Below are 23,345 nucleotides of genomic sequence, written 5' to 3' on the forward strand. Positions count from 1 at the left end.
GATTTATGTTTTTCCACTGTCTCATCCGAAACGAAAGCGTTATGCACAAGAATAATGTATACGATTCTAGTACATATTTCGTTATTAATTTTCATATAATAAAAATAAAATCCGCAACTGCAACACGCTGATAAGCCAGAGAGCCAAAGCTAACACAATCACAGTGCGCAGTACGGCTTTACGACACTGATTAGTTATTGACGCTATCATCGGACAGCGTTATGCAAATTGAGCTATTACCTCAATTGTTCTCGATGATTTGCCGTACAATATAAAGCACAAACACGCATACGACAATCGAATCTAATAGTTACTTATAACGGACTGTGTAGCTAGAAGCATATTGATGATCGCTCTATACATAGAGATGTTATGTAAATTTAACAATATGCGGTTAGGCTACAATAGGTGACACGACAGTAACTCAATGATGATATATGAATGCCTGATATACAATATTAAATCAGATCTTCTATTATGTCATCTTAAAATATTTACATTTATATGAATGTAAGGCTGTTTGTCTTAGTTAAATGATAGGTTAATAAATTAATTCCCTATGACGAGCCAGTCGCGCTCGCTCGGTTGAGGAGTTAATCCCGAAATCCTGACAGACTGACGGCCAGACGTGTTCAAACATTTATATTTGAAATATTCAATGAATGTTAATGAAAAGTTTTAAGTGTCAAAAGAATTTTAGACCTTCGGAAGTTATTGAAATTAATATGTAGTGTCTCATATTTTTTTATAACTGATGTTTTTTTTTATCGGAATAATAAAATGCTTTTAGTGAAAATCAGGTTTACAATGCTTTAGAAATATAAACGTTATTTTTTTTATTATTTCTAAATTTCGAAATTTTGATAAATTATTTTCGTAAATGTTCAATGTCTTTAGCGTTTTCTGAAAAGACGTGCAGCATAAGAATTGCTATAATATTTGAAAGACAAACTGTCTGGGAAAAACAAATCTTGCTGTCAAGATGTGAAATGGCTGCTCCGCCATTTTGTTTCTTTTTCGCGCCCTCGTAAATAATAACGCGTTCCTTGTCGAGAATTGTGACAGAGATTAAAATTATACGTTTAGTATTATATATGTATATAAAGCTTCGTGATAATCCGTAGAGTAATTTAATTAATATTAATTAAATGGATTTATTTGATTGATATTTCATCTTAAAGTCATCGCAATCCGTGTTAAGTTACAGCTCTACATTAAAAACATGCGGTTTGACGCTCCCCAATATTTTCATTGACGGGATGAAATTGGGGCAAACTCTAAATGGTGAAGATGCGTTCATGCATAAAATGAAAGCGAGGAAATGAAACGTTCCATGTGTTAAACTGAGATATTCGAGTTATAAACCGGGAGGGATACGTTTCAGCGATTACAGATAATGTAAGAATTTGTGAGGTCATAACCTTGCGATCTCTATTCAACTCTGTGTTATTCTAAAATATATATTCCATTCCAATTACGATGATTCGTTTATTCCTTAAAAAAATATTATATATGAGTATTATAAATCAAAGCATTAACTGAATTATTTAAAGCTTGATTTTAAAACAACCTCGAATGTTATTTTTAGCTGGGTGTATTTTCATTATACATTTGTGTTATAGTTTAGTAACAAATTTGACGTTATCGTAAGTGAACAGTTAGGAAACAGAGATTTCGAGGTTGTAAATATATTCAGTTGTTCCAAAGAGGATTAACGTCCCTTATTAAGATTATAATATGCTTTTAGGAAGTCAAATATTACTTGGAAGTACACTACCAAGATGAGATGAAGGTACAGGTACATCTTGAGAAATTATGGTTCTGTAATACAGTCAGCTGAAATTAATAGGACTGTAATAAATTGAATAAACGAACGTTTATTTTATTAACAGAAACTTTTATCGGATGGGTATAGACCCATATACGGTGTATATATTGAGAATACATGATATGATTAAACAGTAAATTCAATTTTGTAAACGAAATGATCGTAGGCGATAAAAAAAACAGACGATAGCTTTGGCGGGTATGTTAGAACTATTTGTAATTTCATACGAGATGGCTCCTGACGGCATACGTATGGATGAACCGTGTTTTTATTATACACGTACTAAAACACAAGAAGTTTATCAGAGCAATACCTCGTTTTCAATTTATTTCCATAACAGTGCACGTCGTAAACCGGTGACACAACAGTAGAATGTGATTACATATTCAAAACTGGGGGTGAATATGATATAGGGATGTCATTTATGAAGCATACGGTCGGATCATTGTGTGAGATATGACTTCATGTTTTATATTTATCTTAAAATTATAAATAATTCACTAAATCGTACGTAGAATTTGATATTATTCAAGAGATGAATATCGATTAATTTTAATATTAAATGAAAAGTCACAGAGAACATATATATTTTAATTACATTTTATGTTCGACGGATTTATGTGAAGATTATTATATGTACATGTCTCTAGAGAGATTGTTTCAAGCGTATTTGGGGCAGTTATAAGAGTCGGAATAAAATTGTCAGGACGCAGAGCTTTTTGAGTTTTCATAGTGTTTTTCTAAGAAAAACCACAAAGCGAGGCCGGTGTAATTGTAGGTTTCTTACTGGCACTCTAAACCACTAGCTTTGTTCTAAAGTGCTTTTGGTGCCGAGGCAGGTGTGAATGAAGAATAACCCATTTTACACAGGCCTTTTGACAATCCAAAGAAAACAGGGAATATAAACGAATAAATGAGAATGTTTTTGTACCGACTGCCTGAGCCATAGTGAACTCTTGCTATAAATGAACTCTGCATGTATGAAACATGTCGAATTTAACTAAAACACAGCTTAAAAGGTCCAATTATCGCGCCACCCATTAAATCAGGGCATACGTTCGCTATCGTCCTTAATTATGTAAATCTTTGGCGGTTAACATCGTTATATTGTAAGAGACACTTTAAGATGTTCTATACTAACTGGAAGCGCCTTAAATGCAATACATTTATATTAAAATAGTGCACTCCAAATGCGAAACCTTTTGCAAATATAATTGATTAATTACTAACATTCCTTAAGACACTTGATAGCTAAGGTATAAAATAAATAATTTGGTTTTAAAAGTATTTTAAACCTTCTTATATGAGAAAAGCAATTCTTTAACAAAACATAAAACAAATATTATGGAAGGTTATTGCTGGTGTTTACTCTGAGCGTAATTGTCTCATCCAGCCTTTCTAATTTATCTTCAGATCCGAATTCTTACAATAAAGATGGTATCTCAAGCAACATAAATTTGAAGAGGGCGCGCCGCGGGGCGTAGCGTTCAGGTGAAAATTATCAAAGGGAGGGTAGTAGCAGATTTAAACTAACATCGGTTACGGAGTTACGACTCTCGTCTGTATATAAATGGTTGGTTATCTTCTATAAAACATTATGAGCGTGCGTCGTTGCTAGTTTTCACTAGGGAAGTTTGCATCCAATTTCTGCTTTGATTTATAGTACGAGCGAGTTTTATTGTTTTGTTTTATTAAAAATGATACGCGGATTTATGTTTGAGGTTTATTGGTGATACGTTATTGGAATGGCTCGATAAGATATATTCGCTTCATGTTACTGACGTCTGTTTGCATGGATAGTCTGATTACTGAATGTAGTTAACATTTATAACTCCAGATATTCTGAATTACAGAGAATATTCATACGAGGGTAGAGGCTGGTGTGTGTTTCGATGTTATAATGTTTGTTCTTCTTTAATTCTTACATTAAAGTTAATTATAACATATTATTTCATAATGTATCTGATCTGTCATGAGCTGTTTTTTAGAATTTTTAAATTGGATGTGCTTATATAATATGAAATATTCAGCTAATTTGTTAGAACGAATAGCGACTAAACTGGTAGAAGTAACAATATTATAATCCCCGGGATTCTATATAAAATTTTAAATATATTTCTTACAATACTTAGGCATATAACAAATTACTTATAAAAATCTTTAAACAATACGTGGATTGTAAGTAAAATATGAATATAAATAAGAAAAAAATATATATTTATAAGAAATTTTTGAATTTTGCATACTTGTATTTTAATAAATAAAATTTCACATTTCGGAGAGTTAACTGTTTATTACAAATAATTTCCCACCAACTTTAATATGTACTAGTATAGACTTTCTCTTTCTTGTTATCAGTAAATATGTCTTGTAAATTTGATTTTGCATATAAAATTGGCTGCAGACTAGAGATATTTTGAACGGTATACGCTATTAGCTAAATTATTACATATATTGAATAAAAATTGAGATAACTACGGTCGTCTCATGTAGGAAATGCTTCCACGCTAAACATTATTTCTGTCAAAAAGCTTAGTCTTTAGTTATTATCAAATCGTTTGAATGTTATAGTGCACTACACTTTCTTCACTTCATTTCTGATATGAATAATTGTATGAAGTCAGAAATTCTTAACAATTTTAATCTATACTTCGACTAACAGATCTTTTTCTACGCATCCTCCAAATACCATTTCCCATACAAGTTTTGTAAACTGCTACTTTTTAAAGTATCAAAGTATTTTTATCTTCGAGATGTCGTAAAATTTCTTATATAAATAAAATCGTCAAGTTTCATAGCCCAAGTGAAATCTAAAGATCCCGGAACTTAATTATAATGGTGATTAAAAATTTCGACTCACTACGAACGTAGGCCTTTTAATTCGTCAGTGAAATAAAATAACGGTAGGAAATTCCCTAAAAGGGTTAACTCAATTACCATTTACTAAAGTAATTGCAATGGATTAAATTTAACTGGAATACAATCTTGCATCCGTTTAAACGGAACGGTTTTAAACTTCAAGAAATATTTATTTTTATCAACACTAGGAAATTCTAAGCATATATGATGAAAATTAATTTTTATAAACAAATCTTTCCGATTAAAAACAGTATGTGAAAATTAAAACTCCTTTACATATTTTTTATACAATAGTATTTTATAAATATTTATTATAGTTTATAATAAAATAGTTTATATAATATTTATTATTGTGTATGAGAAATATGAAATCTATTATTGGCAATAACATTTTATTTATTATAATCATTACCCTAATCCATGGTACATAATATTTAGGGATCATTGGGCATATTCAACTCAAAAGTAAGACACTCGTACTATTTAGTAGCAAAAATATTTTTATATAAAAATTAATTTAAATTGAATTCGGTTGCTTTAGTTAAGTTTAATTTAAATCCGAAACAATTTCAAACAATTGGATGTGGTGGCAGTAAATTCGGAAGGGAGCTTAGATCGCCACAAACGATCTCGTAAACTGGAGAAAAATAAAAAGGCACTCCAACTAAATTATCCTTAGGTGTCACCGCTTCAATTCATTGCACTCCCTCATAATCCTGTTTTATAGACGATAACTTTATTATTAAACCATAAATTATTAAGCACACATGAAAAATAATACGAAAATATCAATGAAAAAACTTAATCTCACTCGGGAATATAAAACAAATACTAAATCAGTGATTAATGTTTCTGGATGTGAACATCTATGTTTTGTTTTAATTTAGAATGAAAATGCTTTTACTACCTACATCTTAACAATATCTGATTTTAAGTTTTTACGTTGAGTGATAGTTAAAATTGCAAGTGTGAGAGGACAAAGTTGTAAATTTAAATCACTAAGTCTAGCGAGTTTGTAAAGTTTGTGACAACTTACTGCAAATTGGATTACCGTTGTACACGGGCTAGTTTGACGCGTTACTTGAATACGTTTAGGAAATGACGTTTAGTATCAACTTAATTAAAAGATTTAGACTTGTTTTGTCACAGAAATCATAAGTTGAGTACAGGAATTAGAACATTTGGAATACATTATCACCATTATATACAGTCTTTATCTTGTGACAGTTGAAATTCAATTATATTTTAGGTATTTTAACACGGTTCGAAGTGAATACTTCCTGGAGTGAGAAACAAAATTAAGATTATTCGTCGTTATTAAAAAACTGGAAAAGGCAAAATATTTAATCAGCGAGGGACAGTGAAGAGTCTCATTAACGTTGATGGCTCTTAAACGCAGTTGGTAAGCTTGAGACAGGTAGACAACGGAACTCATTAGTACCTAGCTATTGACTTTAATATTTACGCAGGTTTCATATAAGAAACTGAATACAACAAAGACGCTTAAGATAAAACGCTGTATCGATTTCACGAGCGACATCAGTTCCGAGATGCGATGAGAGTTTTAATGATGATGTAGGTCATTTTTGAACCGCAGTTTTGTTGTAACGTCACAGATTTACGTGATCTAGTTATATACGGTAGGCACTCGAATCCCTAACGATTGTTACAAGTTTTAAGAGCGATTACGTGACTAAACGCGAACGAGGGACACTTCTTCTGCCACAAATTAAACAAGTTTTGAAATTCGACTGACTTCGCTCCGCTGAACTCAATAATTAGTTGTGTTGTTTCGATTTCTTTGTGTGATTTTGTTTTGAAATGTAAAAGCCTTATTAGATGACTTCCCTAGTTTTGTTTTTGTATTAAATATACATTTATTACGTATTCAAATACGATGGTTAAGGTATAGAGATAGCTTAGTCCATATACTGCAGGCAGTTTATGATAGCGTAATTGGGAATGAGACTGGAACGAAAACACCATGTCGGTATTCTGCTTGTAGGTAATAAATATATAACCCAGTATTCACTTTGTTAAAATATCAAAAAAATCTTTATAGATATTACAAGTATATTTTATTATCACATCGAAGTTAGGGGACATTTTTGTTTTAAAATTATAGTTTTTCTTGGGCATGATGATTCAAAATATCTTAACACTTTAATAATATTTAATATTCTAAACGCTATTATTAAATTGTAGGTGCACAATAAAGTGAAATAAACTGGCTAAAGTTATAACGACAATATTTTTGTTAGTCGTACAAAACGGCGAGTTTCTTCGTTATAATTTCAAAGTTACAGAACTTGCTCGTTGTGCGTACCAAAGTTACGATAAAAATACGTGCTCAGAGTGTCAAAGAGGAAAGTTACGGTAAATTAGGGTTACGAATTTAAACTTTGAGGTACGTAAATGGAACTTTTATTTCTTTTAATCTTTTAAGAATCTGGTTTGAGTTTTCTATGATTGTTTTTTCAACATTCAATCATTCCTTTCAGTCATTCCAATTAATTTAATCTATACGAGTCTTGATTTCCGTTTATAATTTTTACTATATACTTATAAATCAAATTAACTTTTGTCATGAAGCAATTTCAGTGGCTGCAAACGAATATTTGTCGAACATCTGTTCAATTTCATGAAGCAGTTTTATACTCGGCAACAAATACAATATGACAGACATTTTACTGCACAAAGCTTGTTTAGTATCAAAAAGTTTCGCCATTAATAACTTTGATCGTATATCGCACCCGCCTTGAAATACGCGTGTGGGATTTAACATTGTCAAGATGCTTAGACACAACAATTTTAATCATACACATTACAAGAAGTAGATGTATTAAGAAGAACCAAATGGTAGGTGGTGTTAAATTAGCATCAACATATGTCCAGTACTTGTAAGGGTCACACTAAATCTGCCTTCATGCCTTCAGCTGTAGTTTAGAATATTTGATGGTAAAAGTTGTAACATCACTCTTCGGGGAACAATACGATAACATAAAGGGCAAATTGTCACTAATGACTGACGCTTAGCATGGTTTACAACAAAAATATGGTTATAATTCTTGGTTACAGTTTATATTGTACTATGATTGTGTGTAGTATTTAATGAAGAAAGTTCGGGAATTTAAAACGTAGTAAATTTAAGTGATTTGAATATGTTAATAAAGGTGACAGGAAAAATGTCGTGTAATAAATGTTGGTGATACCTGCTAAACAGATTTAGTGTGTTAGTTAAGTTAAACTAGCCTGTAACAGCTCCCTTAGTAGCGATTCGTCTCCTAAGCGTTTCACAACGTCTTAACTATAACTTGCGGCGTCACACCCCTTTGTTTTGCACTGCGGTGGACGTTTGCCCTCTGGATTTACTGCACACAAGTCGTTTCACATTTTTTCGGTATTTCAACTCATTTTTAATTCATTACAACTATTCTGAGTACTTTTACTATAGTTTTTATAAGATAATATCCATATAAAAAACATTTTATGTATGTTTATTTTTTAAAACAGAGAAAGATTAGAAGATAATCATCATTTATATCCTATTTATCTGTACCCATTACTCGAGCAGTGTCTAATCTCGCCGATAAATATGTAATAATCCTGTTAAATTTGTTATAGTGATAGAATATATGTTGCGTATTGATCCAACGTATTATTGGCAATAGAGTTTCAGCCAGAGGGCTAATAGTAATTTTGCGCTTTAATACCTACGACCTACGTGTATGTGTAATATGTTACAATTAAACTAGTTGTGCCAATAGCGTACAGACACTCGTGAAGATGAAACGTCGTTGAAGTTCACTAAGAATAAAATCCTTCTTAAATTTTTTAGAATAGGTACTCGATCGTCATTATAATAAAAATTTAATAATTTATACGTATTAAAAAAAATGCATTATGAACGAGAATGAGAAAAAATTCTTGTATGTATTATTTTAAAAATAGCTAACATGATGATAGTAGTATACAAAAAAAATGAAAAATATTAATTTCGCGAAGTAAATTGTAAAATTAGTTATATTTTAAACGCTAACGAGTACTATCAGTTACCAAATTCCAACCTGAGAATAATGAACGCAACTATTATTTACATTAATACAGCAGCGGACACGAAAACTCCATAACTATCCTTTATTCAAATTTATTAGCCTTTAATATACACCAGCCCCAAGAGACCGCTGAGCCGTTCGCACTTCTATGGCGCTAATAACGTGTAAATGAAATAAATGGCTACAGTTTTTGTTTTTTTTATGAGTTATGATTTTACGATCGTACTAAATTTATATAAATTTTTTCTTCAAATGAATTAATGTGTGAAATCAATATAAAAATACAAATGAAATATATGTAATAACTTTAATGTACGAGCACTAGGAATGGTACAAAAAAATATTTTTTGTTTAATTAAAACGTCAGCAAAAAATCTTTAATTATATGTTCCGTTTGAAAAAACCTTTACAAGAACCGAAAAAAAAAAGATCCCAGCCAAATGGCTTTTTAAGCCTTATCTGAATAAGAAGACGTCAATAAAGGAAGGGCAGGCAATTACATCGAGCAATCGATACTCAGCAGACAAAATGTTTTATGCAGGCTGTCAGGTTCACAGCATCGGCTTTTTGTGCGCCGGCTTTTCTAGCTTTTCACGTGTTATTTATTGACTTGTTGGCTTTGTAAACAACGTTCACAGGGTGTGATTTTAACCCTTAAGTGTTCACGTTACGATAGTACACTACGTTATCCCACGACGGCGCTCTCGTGAAACTATCGTTGAACTATTGGCTTTCCTATATTTATTGTGGACGTTTCTTTGGTATAATAGCAATTAATACGAAAAAAGTCTACATATAATCTGATAGATAGATTATAATAAGAGGAATGTCAAACCTTTGAATTCCCTTGCCTTATATTAGAATGATTAAAGGTACCTATTAAAAATGGTGAATTCCTGTTTGCCTCAATATCGAGGAATTGAAGATAAATTCGAAACAAAGAGAGTTTTTCACCAGCATTCAGCTTTCATTGTTTTAATGTCGATAACCTTTCTGTTTTTTTTTTTAATTTTTATCTCAAAAATTCTACCAGTTATAGGTAAACAGGTCAGATGACGATGACAATAGATATTTAAAAAAATACAACGCTCCGAAAACGATTTCGTTTTTTAAGTGGTTCAGTAGGTTTTATTTTTCCTATTGTTATAATCCTTGCATTGTTCAATGAATCAACGTGTTCGTCTCAGAGTAAAGTTATCATATCCAGACAACAATTACCATGACATGACAAGACATGACATGACATGACATGACTTCAAGGATTATGGAAATTAATTGTAAATTATTGTTTACATGACAATATGTAAACTATAACACTCTTAATATAATTAAATGAATAAAAACATATAGCTTTAATTCTATTTCAAATTGTCTATACTAGGGCTGAAATTAAAAATAAATTATTAGATTATTTAATATTTTTCCAAACAATTGAACACAACAACTCTTAACTTATAAAAATAACTTTAAAATAATCTGTCTTTATTAGTAAGAAATATATTAGTTAGTTAGAATTCCTTGAATCCTTAAAAGCAATGTGAGAAAATGTTTAAAGAAAACTTCCGTAAATGTCCTTCTACGTGTATTGAAGCTTGGTTTACGGAACTTGGAATGGGAAGTCAGCTTTTTCTTCTAACCCTTTTTGTACCATTATGTCAAGATCTCTTGACTGTAACGAGCGGTTACTGTGAGAGTTTTATCTTATAGAATCTCATTTAAACAAAACGATGCGATATTTTATTGATGTTCTATTTATATAGATGCGATAAATATATAGGATTACGGATAGTCAACTGTCGTATCGTGTTAAGTAAAAGTTGAAGACCGGGTACGAGGTATTGTTTACAAGATATTATAAAAAGGTTGTCAGTAGTGTATGGTATTATGAGCTATTATATGTTCTACAGCTCCTTAACGGGAAACAAGGAAATTTTCATGGATAGTATATACTGTTGAAGTAAAAGTAGACCGATGAAGACACTGTACAATAATCAAACAATTGATAAAATTAAGTTACTCATCTCAAGATATTTTCTTGTATAGGTTTCAAAGGAACAATTTTAAAACGTCAAACGATTAAAAATTAATATTTTTTTTATCAGTACTCAATAGTTATTTTCAATGCAATTTTTTATTTATTTATTTGAATTACACGACATACACTGTATCTTATAAAATACATTATTTGTATCAAAGTGACAAGAACATTGCAGCCTTGAAATAATATGAAGTTAAACAATTTTCATAAGCGGATCTCACAATCCCTTGCCAGTTAATATTCTCGTGACCGCTAAGATTGAATAAAAAGACAATTTTAATCTGCGCCCGTCCCTTGAGTTGAAGCGTGCCGCGATGCACTTACCATAGAAACGGTAAAAATATTTTACATCACACGATATACGATTATTGTAATACCTTACTGCCGAGCGAGTATTTTATTGATAATTGCAATAATGTGCAACAGTCACGGGACAGCCGCTCCTTTAATAAATACAGCGCGTAATGGGTCATAGGGTTTAGATGTTACGACATGGCTTTGTGATTTCATTATATAATATGGTTATAATGGGAAAGATATTGGATTTTCCGTTCAAGAATTCTCAACACTTAGAATTTCTGAAGGACAGGTAGATACGATGACAACCTATACTTATGTGTATGTATAACGAGTATTTTCATCAGACATCTTCCATGTGACTGAATGTCTGTAATAAAACAGAAATAAGACTTCCATCCATCTATCTTCGAAGCCGTCCTCAGATATTTATATTCCCAAGATTATTATCATTTTTGCTCATTATTTATGATCCTATTTTTATTCTATTGGAAATAAAAGTATGAAGCAGCAAGCGTAAGTCGGTCACGACTTGTATAGAAGTACTCGGCGCTTATTAGCAATTCTTGTTGGTTGTGAGACGAGCAAAATCATATAGAAAGTTATACTATAAATTGTGAGTCTGTGCGTTTGAAAATCCACGTTGTATATTGTATAAATGTTTTGTTCTTGATGGTAAAAACAGAGGCGTTTTTATTATTTATGGAGCAGCGTTAGCACCGTGTATGTATGTACATACGACATACTCATAGCGAGGTAAACTGCCGCAAAACAAATCATCAAATTATTAGTCCGTTAATTGGTTTCAAATGCAATGCTATCCCGATTGTCCTATTCTATGTAATGTACGTTTGATAAGCTCATTACCGCAAAACGTCCGCGAAATTAATTAGTGCGGGTCTTATTGACCCCGGCATTGGGGCTTAATTCACCGTATTATGTTGTTGGCTCTGGCAATTAGGGAAAAGTATCAATTATATACATACAAGGCATACCCCGTTTCTTCGTCTGTATTGACATTTATTGACGTTTATTTTAACGAAATAATAATTAGTATTATATACATATATATTATTTTTTTTGTTTGTTTTGTGTGTTAAACAAGACTTAAATAAAATACCTATTTCTGTAAAAAAAATAAGTACTTATTTATGTAAAGTATAAAACAAATTGGTTGAAACTAGTTCAACCAATAAAATGGGTCCTACTTCAAAACATTTCACATAGAGTTCTCTACAATATAAGAGAGAATAAATAATAATAGCGCACCTCCTTACGAATTTATTTCAATATAACTGTCAGCGTTTTTTCGTTTATTAAACATAAACAACAGTGAGCCGCCGATCCGGATATAAGCCGTACAAATAAACACCATAGCATATAAATTTAGTTGCAATACAGAATATTATCGCATAATTAATCAACGGCCATAAATAAAAAGGCTGCTACGCTCGTAAATTTAATTTTTACACTCTCAACTAGTTTCGCAGGGCCATAAAATTATCACCAAACGTTCACGGAGTTAATTCGGCTCGCTTGTTTTTAACACGCGACGGAATACGGCTGTGTGTGGATCGGACAATACGTGTGGATCATTAAGTATAATAAGAATTATAAGAAAAAATCCAATCTACACTGTTGGATTATGCATCTTTTACTTCAGATAATCTTAGTAAAGTTTCATTGAATGTGACTTATATTGTTAAATTTTTATTAGTTTACGATAATAAATATAAATTATTACAATTAACATATAATATTCATATGAGCTTTCAAGTATTAAAAGCCCAATCATATTGAAACGGGAAAGTGTCAAACAGACTGATATGATCACAATTGATATTGATGAGTTTGGAGCGGAAACGGAAGAGTCAATCAGGCGATAATTACAACAAAAAACAAACGAACCCAGCTCGAGCACCATTCGAGCGAGACTCGAGCCACGAATTAAGCGAATTCATACGTTACATATAAATAAATGCTTTTAATTATACCTTACATTGCGCTGTTTATTACAGCTTGTACGACCTTTCGAACATTTGATGTTTTATACTTGACTCGACCTTTATTCATCAATCCCGCATGTTTAGGAGCCGCTAGATACAAAGAATGGGCTTTAATTCGAATGAAAACAAGCGGATAATTGATGAAATGCTCGAGCCTGAATAACGATTACTTCATTGTTTATCGACTACATCGCTTATGACTTATGACCTATCGGGCTCTCATTGAAACAATTATAGTTTTCCCTATATTTGAGTATTTTATATAATCGTAAAGATTAGTTCACTGTAAATGTACTATCACTAGTTAGTGATGTTAAATGGATGTAGAGTTTATATGTTATTACAACTGTTTCAAACGCGATGTTCGAAACTGTAATTAATTTTATGCAACACCAACAGACTGAATATTGTTGTTCTCCGGGTTTAGTGTTTAAAGGCGGTGGATTTGCTAAGTTGTTAAGGTTTATCGAAATAACATAGTTATGGTGAGGGTATGTGATATTGAAAATGACTTGAGAAGGAATCAAATGTTTTATAATTTGTAAGTAAATCCAATGTTTGGTGATAGTAAGAGAGAGTAGCGTCGGGTGGACAAAGCTTAAATGACAGTAAGTTGGGGACAGCTATCGTTCTGAATGGCTTGCAATTATCGGTTTAATGTACGGTTACATATATTGAGTGAAACAAACCGTACGTAATTTTAAACAATATGAAATAATTAATTTATTTTAAATCTGTTCAACAATATATGATATTGATTTTTTTATGTATGTAACTGTAAAATAAAAACATTGTTTCGATAAAATTTAATTCCTAAAATACTACAGGGTGTTGTTTGTGTGACAAACATTGACGATATGAAACTGTCTGTAACAAATTGATGGAGCGAGACTACATCGTTAATAGATTAGTCGGTCGGTGTACATACAAATGTAGCATACGGAAAAAACATTTCAATTATACTATACCCTGTTGCAGTATAGAAATGTAGAAGCTAATTGTTTTTTTTTTTTGAATTTTATCATTTACCTACTATTTTATTATACACTGTAACCAATTACACAGATGGTATTTAATACTAACCAACAAACCAAGTACTTCCTGATCATGTTACGACATATTTAAATTTGTTTAATTAAAAATCATATAACAAAATTACTATTCAAATTGACATATGGACATGCGATATTCAAGTAAAATAATACTTTAAAATGTGTTAATATTTAATAAGGCATTGTTCTCTTGAAGGTACCCTGGCGGCTTGCCAAGTGCTGGTAATTCGATAAAAACGCCCGAAACAATGGTCAGTGCCAAACTTTAGACGAGCTTTATTAGCCCGTTATGTGAATATTCACCGCCCTCACTGCTTTATAGTTTCACTTAATTAATTTAGAGCCCCTTCATGAAGAACCTTTTTATGTAAACAACTCCTATTACACATATTAATGGCTAATATTGAGAATTTATGGATAGTGTTCTATTTACTACGGTAGTTTAACTTCTTGTTAGGATTTAATGTTATAGAAATATAGTTATTTTTTTCGCGTTATTTTTTTAACTATTTCAAACAAAACTAAGTTATATTACGTCCTAATAAAGTTTAAAATAAAATTATGAGTTAAGCAGACAATTAACACTAATTTAGATAAAATGTTATACTGTAACAGATTTTGTGAATATTATTTACCTAGTGTAGTATTTCATAATTCTCATAAGAAACGAAGCTACGGGCTCTATAAACCTGAGGCTTGTATCATAAATCTTTTAGCGAGTATTTGTTGATAAGAACTAGACTTTAAAATATACGTTATAACATAATAATAGTGTTAATAAATAGCTTTTAAGAAAAATACAAATAAAAAATATGTTCATAAAAACCTTATTTAGGTTTTTTGTTATCTTAAATCATCACAGGCAATAAAATAGATAGAGAGGATAATATTATTATAAAAATTATTTGGAACTGATTTTATTGAAGCCGTGACATACAATTGTGTTTAATTTTATATCATTTTCTTTTGCTCAAAATATCACGAGTTTACTTAAACCGTATTATATTAAGAACGTTAAAGGAAATTTAACATCACATATTAACATTTACATAAAAGGACATACTTTTTATATTATTATATTTATTTAGGACTGAATGCGGACGTAGAAAATCCATTTAGATGTGACTATACGTTAGTTGAAAATTTATAAAAGAAATGTTTTATTAAAGTACTCGCTAACACACATTTATTATAGTAAAAGATATATTTTTGTTAAATTTACAGTCTGAGCTAGTCTCAGATAGTAAACATTTCAAATTTTTATATTCTCCCTGTGTATTGTTTACTACGACTTTGTCTTTCAAACTGACGATCGTAATTTCAGTGGAAATTCAGCTAATGAAAATACTATTATAATATTGGACCAAAAATTTGTTCAAAGCAACATTTTTACATGTTTTCCCAAAGAAAATAAGGTCGAAAACAAGTCAAATTGATATGTTTCTCTGGCGCACGTGCACATCAAAGGAAAAGAAGTTGGCCTGTAATCCGTATCAATAACGCAGGCCCTCTGTTGTATAAATCATTTGAACTGTGGGAAAACGTTTGGTCCAAGTTAAAAAAACAAGCAAAATGATCTTCAAGGTATATTGAAACCGCTTAGTGGTTGTATTAAAGACTGATGAATTTAGGTTGTCAGTAAATTATTTTTTGCTCTATTGTGTCCTAAAAATATAAATGATAAAATATTATTGGTTCGATTCCAGTTACTGCGTGTTACAATTACGATCATTACCTCCAGCCTTATAAATAATCAAAATGTATGTACTAAATAGTACAAAAGGAAAATAAGATCTGTCGAGAAACCATACATTATTGAGGGATACATTGGCCATTGTATGAGAATTTTTGAAGTTTGAAGCAATAAGCTGCTCTACAAAAAACCACTCATACATACAAAATTATAAAATAATATCTCAGAAGTACATGTAAAATTTTCTAAAGGAATAAGTATTCATATTCGTATTAAGATAATATAAGTATACCATACAATTAAGTTATAGGCATATGCGGTAAAATGAAGAGTAATAAATAGCATAACAGTTTACTGCTTCCTAAAAAGGCGAAAATAAAGTTTCCAATCTGATTACATATAAAGTAATCGCTGCCCCCTTCAACTTGGACTGGATGTTAAAAAAAAGGGTCGAATCAATAAGGAGTTTAATCCCGCGGGCAGCGTCCAAGATCTCATTGGCCGGTACAAATTGACAGGGAAGTGGCGCATTGAGATCGCTGTTGTGTTGTATTGCTTTATGTTTAAGTGGAAATCCCTTTATAAATAGAACGCGATAAACGTAAATAACATCCACTGGACTTTATATTAGGAGAATATGTAAAATATTAGGCTTCTCTACACAAAAGCTATCTTTATCTTCATAAATAATGTTCAACAATGGGGAAATAAAATATAGAAACCGCGTCTTCATCTATCACTATAATTGGCTATCGCTATTGTGTATTATATTTTGAATCTTAACGTGTGAGTTTAAAGATCGTTTTACAGAAGCGATCTCGAAAGCACCTGAACTCTGCGTTCCGAAGTACTTATAACACTGAAGGGTCCACAGAGGCTTTCGGTGTCCAAATGATATTAGTGGTTAATATCACGTATTATATTGTTTTGACGTGAACTGAGATATAAGGCTGCTGTTCGATGAGATAGCTACTAATATTATACTTGGAAAGTTCGTAGCTTTATATGGATTAACTGAATGACAATTCATTATAGATTTTCATATAGATTTTCATACGTATGATTTTTTTTTTTAATTTACAGAACAACAAAGGATATAATTCTCGAATTGTACAGAACAGCCGCGCCAAATTCTGTTATCTCAAGCCGCACACGTGCCTATGTTTTTTGCGCTGGCGTACCGCGCCCTTATCATCGCTATAGATTATTTCCTGAATTGCAAATTTCACGCCACTGTTGCAGTTTCACTGTAATTTCTTACATCGGCTTTACTATTACTTTGATTTAAAAATATTGTCTTAGCTTGTTTATACCGACATTCGAGAAAACATAGATTGATAAGAAATTTTAGCAAAAAAAATACGTCAAACCAGCTGGCGTTTATATAGTCATTGATAAAAAAAATATATTTAGTACAGCATTTATAACTATAAACAGTATTTGGATCATACTGACTGAACTTATAAATGCATAAATTATCTTCTTATATCATATATAAAATGTTGAATGAGGTTGTTAGTAATAAATTGAAATTTAAGCCAGCACTCGAAAGAAATTGACATGATTTTTTTTATGTAGCGTAATATTATATTTATCTATATTAAATTTTTGTTTCAATCATCAAAATGTAATTATTTGGTTGGTTCAGATACGGCTTCCTATTATTTTGCTGGATATTTATATTCAAAGCACGCTTCGTTTCTGGACGCTTCGCTTCTGTTCGCTTTGCTGTTTACCCCGCCTTACCGACACCCGCTCGGTGAGACTCATTAGCCCCTTGTTTTATGACATTAGCGGTCTAAGCGGTCTAAGCGGTCTGCTGACGCCTAGACTTTAAGGATGCGACATTTCAGAATTATTTGTAGTTATATATATAAACGTGTATATGAAATATATTTATATTATTCTGGTATAAAAAATACCAATGTATATAGCAATCAATTACAAGATCGATGAAAAAAATATGTTTTAAATAATTATTTTCTTCAAACTAACAGTTTGAGTAAACGTTCTATATTATAAAAATGCAATCAAATCCCAATGCGTTACCGGTTATATCTAAAAAAGCAACAACGAAGAACCAAAGTTGGTTACTTAAGATATTCATTGTTTATTTTCAAGAGTAGAATTCTTAAAATAAATAAAAAATATACAATAATATATCTGCTAAATGTATTATTATTTCTTATTCAATAGCAAGTATGAAATAAATATCATACACGTACCACGAACGAAAGAATTTTTATAGAACAAGTAACAAGATTAGAGAGAAATTTAATAACGAACATCTGACCTCGTATCAAATTAATATTTTTCTTATATTTTTATATAGCTTAGTATTATGTTTACATTTTTATGTGCCTTAGAAAGTTTTAGATTATGTAGTGGAAAAAACACGATTACAAAACGCACCTCGAATTGTTTGTTATCATAAATATTTAAGTTACCTCAAGTAGGCATCGTTAAATAAGGGGAAATATTTGTTTTCAACCGATGCACTTTAACGAATTCAAGGAAAAAAAAATTCCAACTTGTTGAATGTTAAGTGTAGACGCTCACTAATATTATCAAGAAAGGCGGCGATGTGGTAAATTCATTTTCCGCACTAACGACCGGCGAGAATGAACTCTGCACTTTTCCCGATACAAAACTTATAAGCGGTAAATATATGGAGGGTTCGTCAATGCTTTAAGATTTTATATTTTCTATATAACAGGTACGTTGTAAATCATATTACATTGTTCATTTTAAAAGTCGCCAAGCTAATAAAAGTTTCTTTGTATTCATTAAGTCGCTCATTAGCGGTAAATCATCAGTTGTCTCATTAAACGCAACCAATTAGTGGACTCCGGTTTTTAGCGGCAGACTTCCAAGGGTTACGCCGAATGATGTTTGCGGCCATTTGTGTGATATTTTGAAAATATTATTATATTAAAATTTATATCAGTCTCAATATAAATTAAGCACTTAAAACAAGCAATATTAGTATGTTTTAAAGACATGATTTCTTTAAATGGTAGAGGTGGAAAGGTTATTGCTGGAAAGTCGTTATCGCCGCATCACAGCAAGTGTCTGTAATCAAGCTAATCTATAGACAAGCGTGACCCGACTCACTTCTTCCTAACATTAGCTGGAATTATACGAATTTATTTTAAGCACCGCCTAAGTCTCTTGGTTATTCTCTTACATTGTAAATTGGCTGAGAAAACACGATCTGATCAAAGCGGTCGGTAGAGCTCATTTCTATTTGCCTTTGTTTTTAAATTAGCCTATTTGTTAACATTATAACAGCATTCTTATGTAATATGTTATTTCTTTTCTTTTCTTTTCTCTTTGTTTATAAAATCGTTAATTAGAAAATATTTTTGAAATTAATGTAATTTGTTGTTTTTATCTGGAAGATCATTTTAGATTAAATTTTAGGGTCATATTTCAATAAGTTTCGTATTAAATAGATGGTGCTTGTTTGGTTTCTTATTAAGCCGATGGTGCTAACCTTGCCAACTCCAGTGGGTTCTTTTACGCCCAACCTCCTCAGCAGTGCCGGTGGTGGTGGAGGCGGGGTTCGGTGAACAGCTGCGCTGAATCCTGATGAGATCTGTTCTTCTTCTCGCCGTCTTCGCTCCCGGTGCGGTGAACCACTGCTGCATTTTGTTGGCCTGCAAATATGTTATTCTGTAGTAATATCTCCTCTTAATAAAATCCATAATTGCTTGAAAAATAGTGAACTTCCGATTGTTTTAGTGTCTTTTGTATATACTATTTGGTACGTAATTGTAAAACACTTATTCGACATTTCGACATATATTTTAAACCAAAAAGATTAGAAAAGAATTATGCTACCTAGCTTTATTTCCATTTATTATGTCATTCAATTATTTACATGTCCATGTTTAGTTCCGTCAACGTGTGGTCCACTGCACACATATATTGAATAAAATGTAGACCGATAGAAGGTACAGCACCTTATAGTATCAACGAGCTCACTCTCGGATTACAAAGTCAGCGAAGCTCAAAGTAATGGAAGTCAAAAACAAAAAGCAGGACTTAATTAAAGAACTGGGTTCATTGAAAACGGAAACCCTGTCTTGACAAACCCCTAAGAATTCGAAGCCTAAATAAATGGGCAGTACGTGAGGTGTCGGTGACGTTTTTAACATTTTTCAAAAATTCGCCCCGCGTCAATATCGGGGCATAAAGGGCCGTGCTGATGGATGGTTTTTACGTGACAACAGAACGTATTTTACTTTAATGCCGCGAGCTCGTTGCTTAAAATTGAAAATTCTCAAAGCACACTCGATAGTGATGGATTAGAAGTCTCGTCATATCCAACGCGGAAGGTGATATATTTCCCACTTTTACGTGCTCTGCTAATTTTATAAGGCTTGGTGTTATTTTATAATTTTACCTACTTTTTTGCTTCTTGTCACGAAAGCAGTCGGTTGAGGACATTTACTTATAAATATTTATACATAAGGTAATTTTATCAAATAATATTTGAAAAGTGACCCCAAAAGCTTCCCATACCTACATCATTGGACAAACACCGTGTCGTAGCGTGCCGTGATCGCGTGCTGGTCCCAGTTTATTGTGTTTGGGACTATTAACATTCTTATAGGGGAATGTTTAGATAACTCGACGTGCTAGAGCGGGCTTCGTGTCTCGTATGTGATATTCAATGGTTCCAACCTATTGATACCCTCAGTATTGATAGCGTTGTCTTTTATTGAAACTATCATTTGTAATTAATCGAGTTTTCTTCTAATTAAATTTTTACGCAAAATAATTGGACCAATACGGAGAAGCCATTGGAAACCATTTCGTTGATAGCTTACCGTATTACACCTCCGATTTTGATCAGCGCTAGTTACCCTCGGCATAACTGAAGAGCTTTTAGTTCTAGTACACGTAGTTATCGTGACGTAATTTGTGTTGTTTGCTAATTGATGAAATTTAATAACGCAACTGACCCCCGTGGCGTGCCTCGTTACATTATTTATTTTAACTTCAATATATCACAAGTAACATGCGCTTACAGTTTGGATAAAATAAATTTTAATACTTTTTACTTTCTTTCATTAGACTGTAATGTGGTCATTATTTTGATTTGCTACACCGCGTTATTATTCGTTATATTTCAACAACTATTAATATTTAATTTAGATTTTTTTTTTCAAGTGCCGTTACAATAGTTAATGTGTTTCTTTTTTTCAAGTTTATCAATTAGTTTTAAAACAATAAGTCGAAAATAGTTCTAACAAGTTAAGTTTCGTTCTAATTATTCTAAGAGTCGTAAAGTTAGACTGTGAACTTGGTAATTGGCAAGCGATTGATGGCTCCTCAGAGTTCACTAAAGAATGTTAAGAACTTTTAAGTAAACATAATAATGAATAATTTATTATTAATCTCGATAATGGCTTACTTTTCATAAAAATTTAACTTCTTTGAGACTTGCTTTTGCGACTAAATTATCCGTCTTAACAAGATTACAGTATACGGAACGAGGTCTATATAAAATAATGGAATATTATAGTATAAAAATAGCTATAATATGGTGAGATGATATACTCGTGCAGTACGTCAGACGCTAGTATTGCGGAGTAAATGAAAATACCGATATCTATTTCCGATGTAGTCATTCATCTAGCTGAGATCGGGGTCAACACGCTCTTTGAACGTATATTGAAATCTATTTTAAAATTTCACATAATGCTAAGTGATGATTGAAAATAGGTTTTATTTTTCTTATCGATTAATACAGTTAAGATCTTTTAGATTTTAAATTTTGACGTCTAGATGGTTAGACTTTAATATCTTTATTGAAATAAGTTATGCAAAGCTAAATCACCTGTTACATATCAGATAAGTTTGAGTTACTTTAGTGTCATACCGGGAATAGAATATTAGTAGTCCGTATTAGCCTCTTAACTACCTGCTATAATTTTCATTCCAAAGAATTTTATTAATTTCTTTGGCTTCCAAATCCTCAAGAACTCCTGTCAGATACATCAGCGGGTCTGCCTGTATTTGTCAATTGAAAGTTTCTACGTATTATTAGCCAATTGACGAAAATTTGGTAAATTTAATTAAAAATTATGACAAATGCAAGGTGTTGAATTGCTTAGTAAAATGGTTAAGATTGTGAGATACGCCTTGCTTACACCCAGTTATGATAAAAACATTCAATCCAAAGTATAATTTTTGGTGCCATTCGCCCTGACTTCAAAGGCGAGTTCTATTACTTGAAAATTTTATAACAATACAAACTTATTCCCCTTCTATAATGTAAACACTAATATTTGTCTATTCTCTGTTTAATAAAAATGTTTTAAAGTTTCTTTATGTCAACGAAATATTGTCTTTCGTTCTTATAATTCATCTGAGAATATCTCAACTCGAGTTTCGTATAAAATCTCCCGCCATATGATAGAAATCTTGCAAGGGTTGTTTATGCTTCTATGATGTTGTTGATTTCACGGGTCGATGGCCTCGCTGAAAACAATCTGGGAAAGGTCGCCTCTTGACATTTGATAACTTCTTTGGACCGTGAATAAGGCGACGCGGGCATTTCGTGCAATTTTTGTCATTTTTTAAAATTATATATACGTTTTATTGAATCGCGTCTGCGGAAAGTTTGGAAATGAAACCGATATTGAATATATTATTATAGTTTTTTTTCTTAAACGAGATTTTGTCTTGGTTGGATTTTCAGGGTTTATACCACCGATACGATACAGTCTGTTAGCATGACAAAAAATGTTCAATAGAAAAAATGTAACTAAAAAAAATGCCTCGTTATTTTGCACTTTTAAATTCATTGCAGCGTAATGGTGTCAAATAGCGGCATAAACGTTTATTAGGGTTCGTGATTTGAATTATTCGTTACCAGCCTAATGATTTACGGCGCTAAATTCTTTTGAATATATATGAAACTCGATATCAACGAACATTAAAATGGCATTACAGTTTTAATTGGAATTTTATATTTGAATTTCACTGAAATTAATGAAAATTAATAGTTAATTTTATTACTAAAGAGACATGAAAGATATGAAAACTAGAATTTAGACACAACAGCGATGCAGGAAACAAATTGTACAGATTAAATTATGATTACATGTTTTATTATTTAATATTTTAATCAAATTAAAATGAAAAATTACAAGGAAATGTTTAGAAATTGTTCCTGTAACTGAATTAAGTTACATTAAAAATGGTTTGATATCAAGAAATATAATTTGAAGTGACGTTTTCTATACGGTCCGGGAGTATATTTAAACATGCCTCGTCCAACATTTTGCTTCGGATAACGTGAGGAACGTTATTTCAGGAAGTATTTTTCATTTTAACCAAACAAAAAAGAACTTATTCCGATCTTCCTTGAATAATATTAAGATTGTGTCTCAAACTTATGCATGCCATCAAAGTTTTGAATTCGTACAATTCTCTTACACCTTTTATTCCCGACTAGACAATTTTTTTGATGGCAACTTTACATGGCATCCAGCCAAGGTACC

The 23,345-nt window shown here is 31.6% G+C and overlaps 1 protein-coding gene across 3 annotated transcripts in view; it reads right to left on the reverse strand.

Annotated features, from left to right (window-relative positions):
• LOC116768334 (kinesin-like protein CG14535) overlaps positions 1-23,345 on the reverse strand; it is a 174,812-nt gene that overhangs the window by 12,164 nt on the left and 139,303 nt on the right. For all 3 annotated transcript variants that reach the window (XM_061526445.1, XM_061526448.1, XM_032659023.2), the window contains one exon: positions 19,325-19,487. In XM_061526445.1, coding sequence (XP_061382429.1) covers positions 19,325-19,487 — 163 coding nt within the window. The remainder of the gene's footprint in view (positions 1-19,324; positions 19,488-23,345) is intronic.

The sequence above is a fragment of the Danaus plexippus genome, chromosome 4 (assembly GCF_018135715.1).
Source record: "Danaus plexippus chromosome 4, MEX_DaPlex, whole genome shotgun sequence".
NCBI classification, from domain to species: domain Eukaryota; kingdom Metazoa; phylum Arthropoda; class Insecta; order Lepidoptera; family Nymphalidae; genus Danaus; species Danaus plexippus.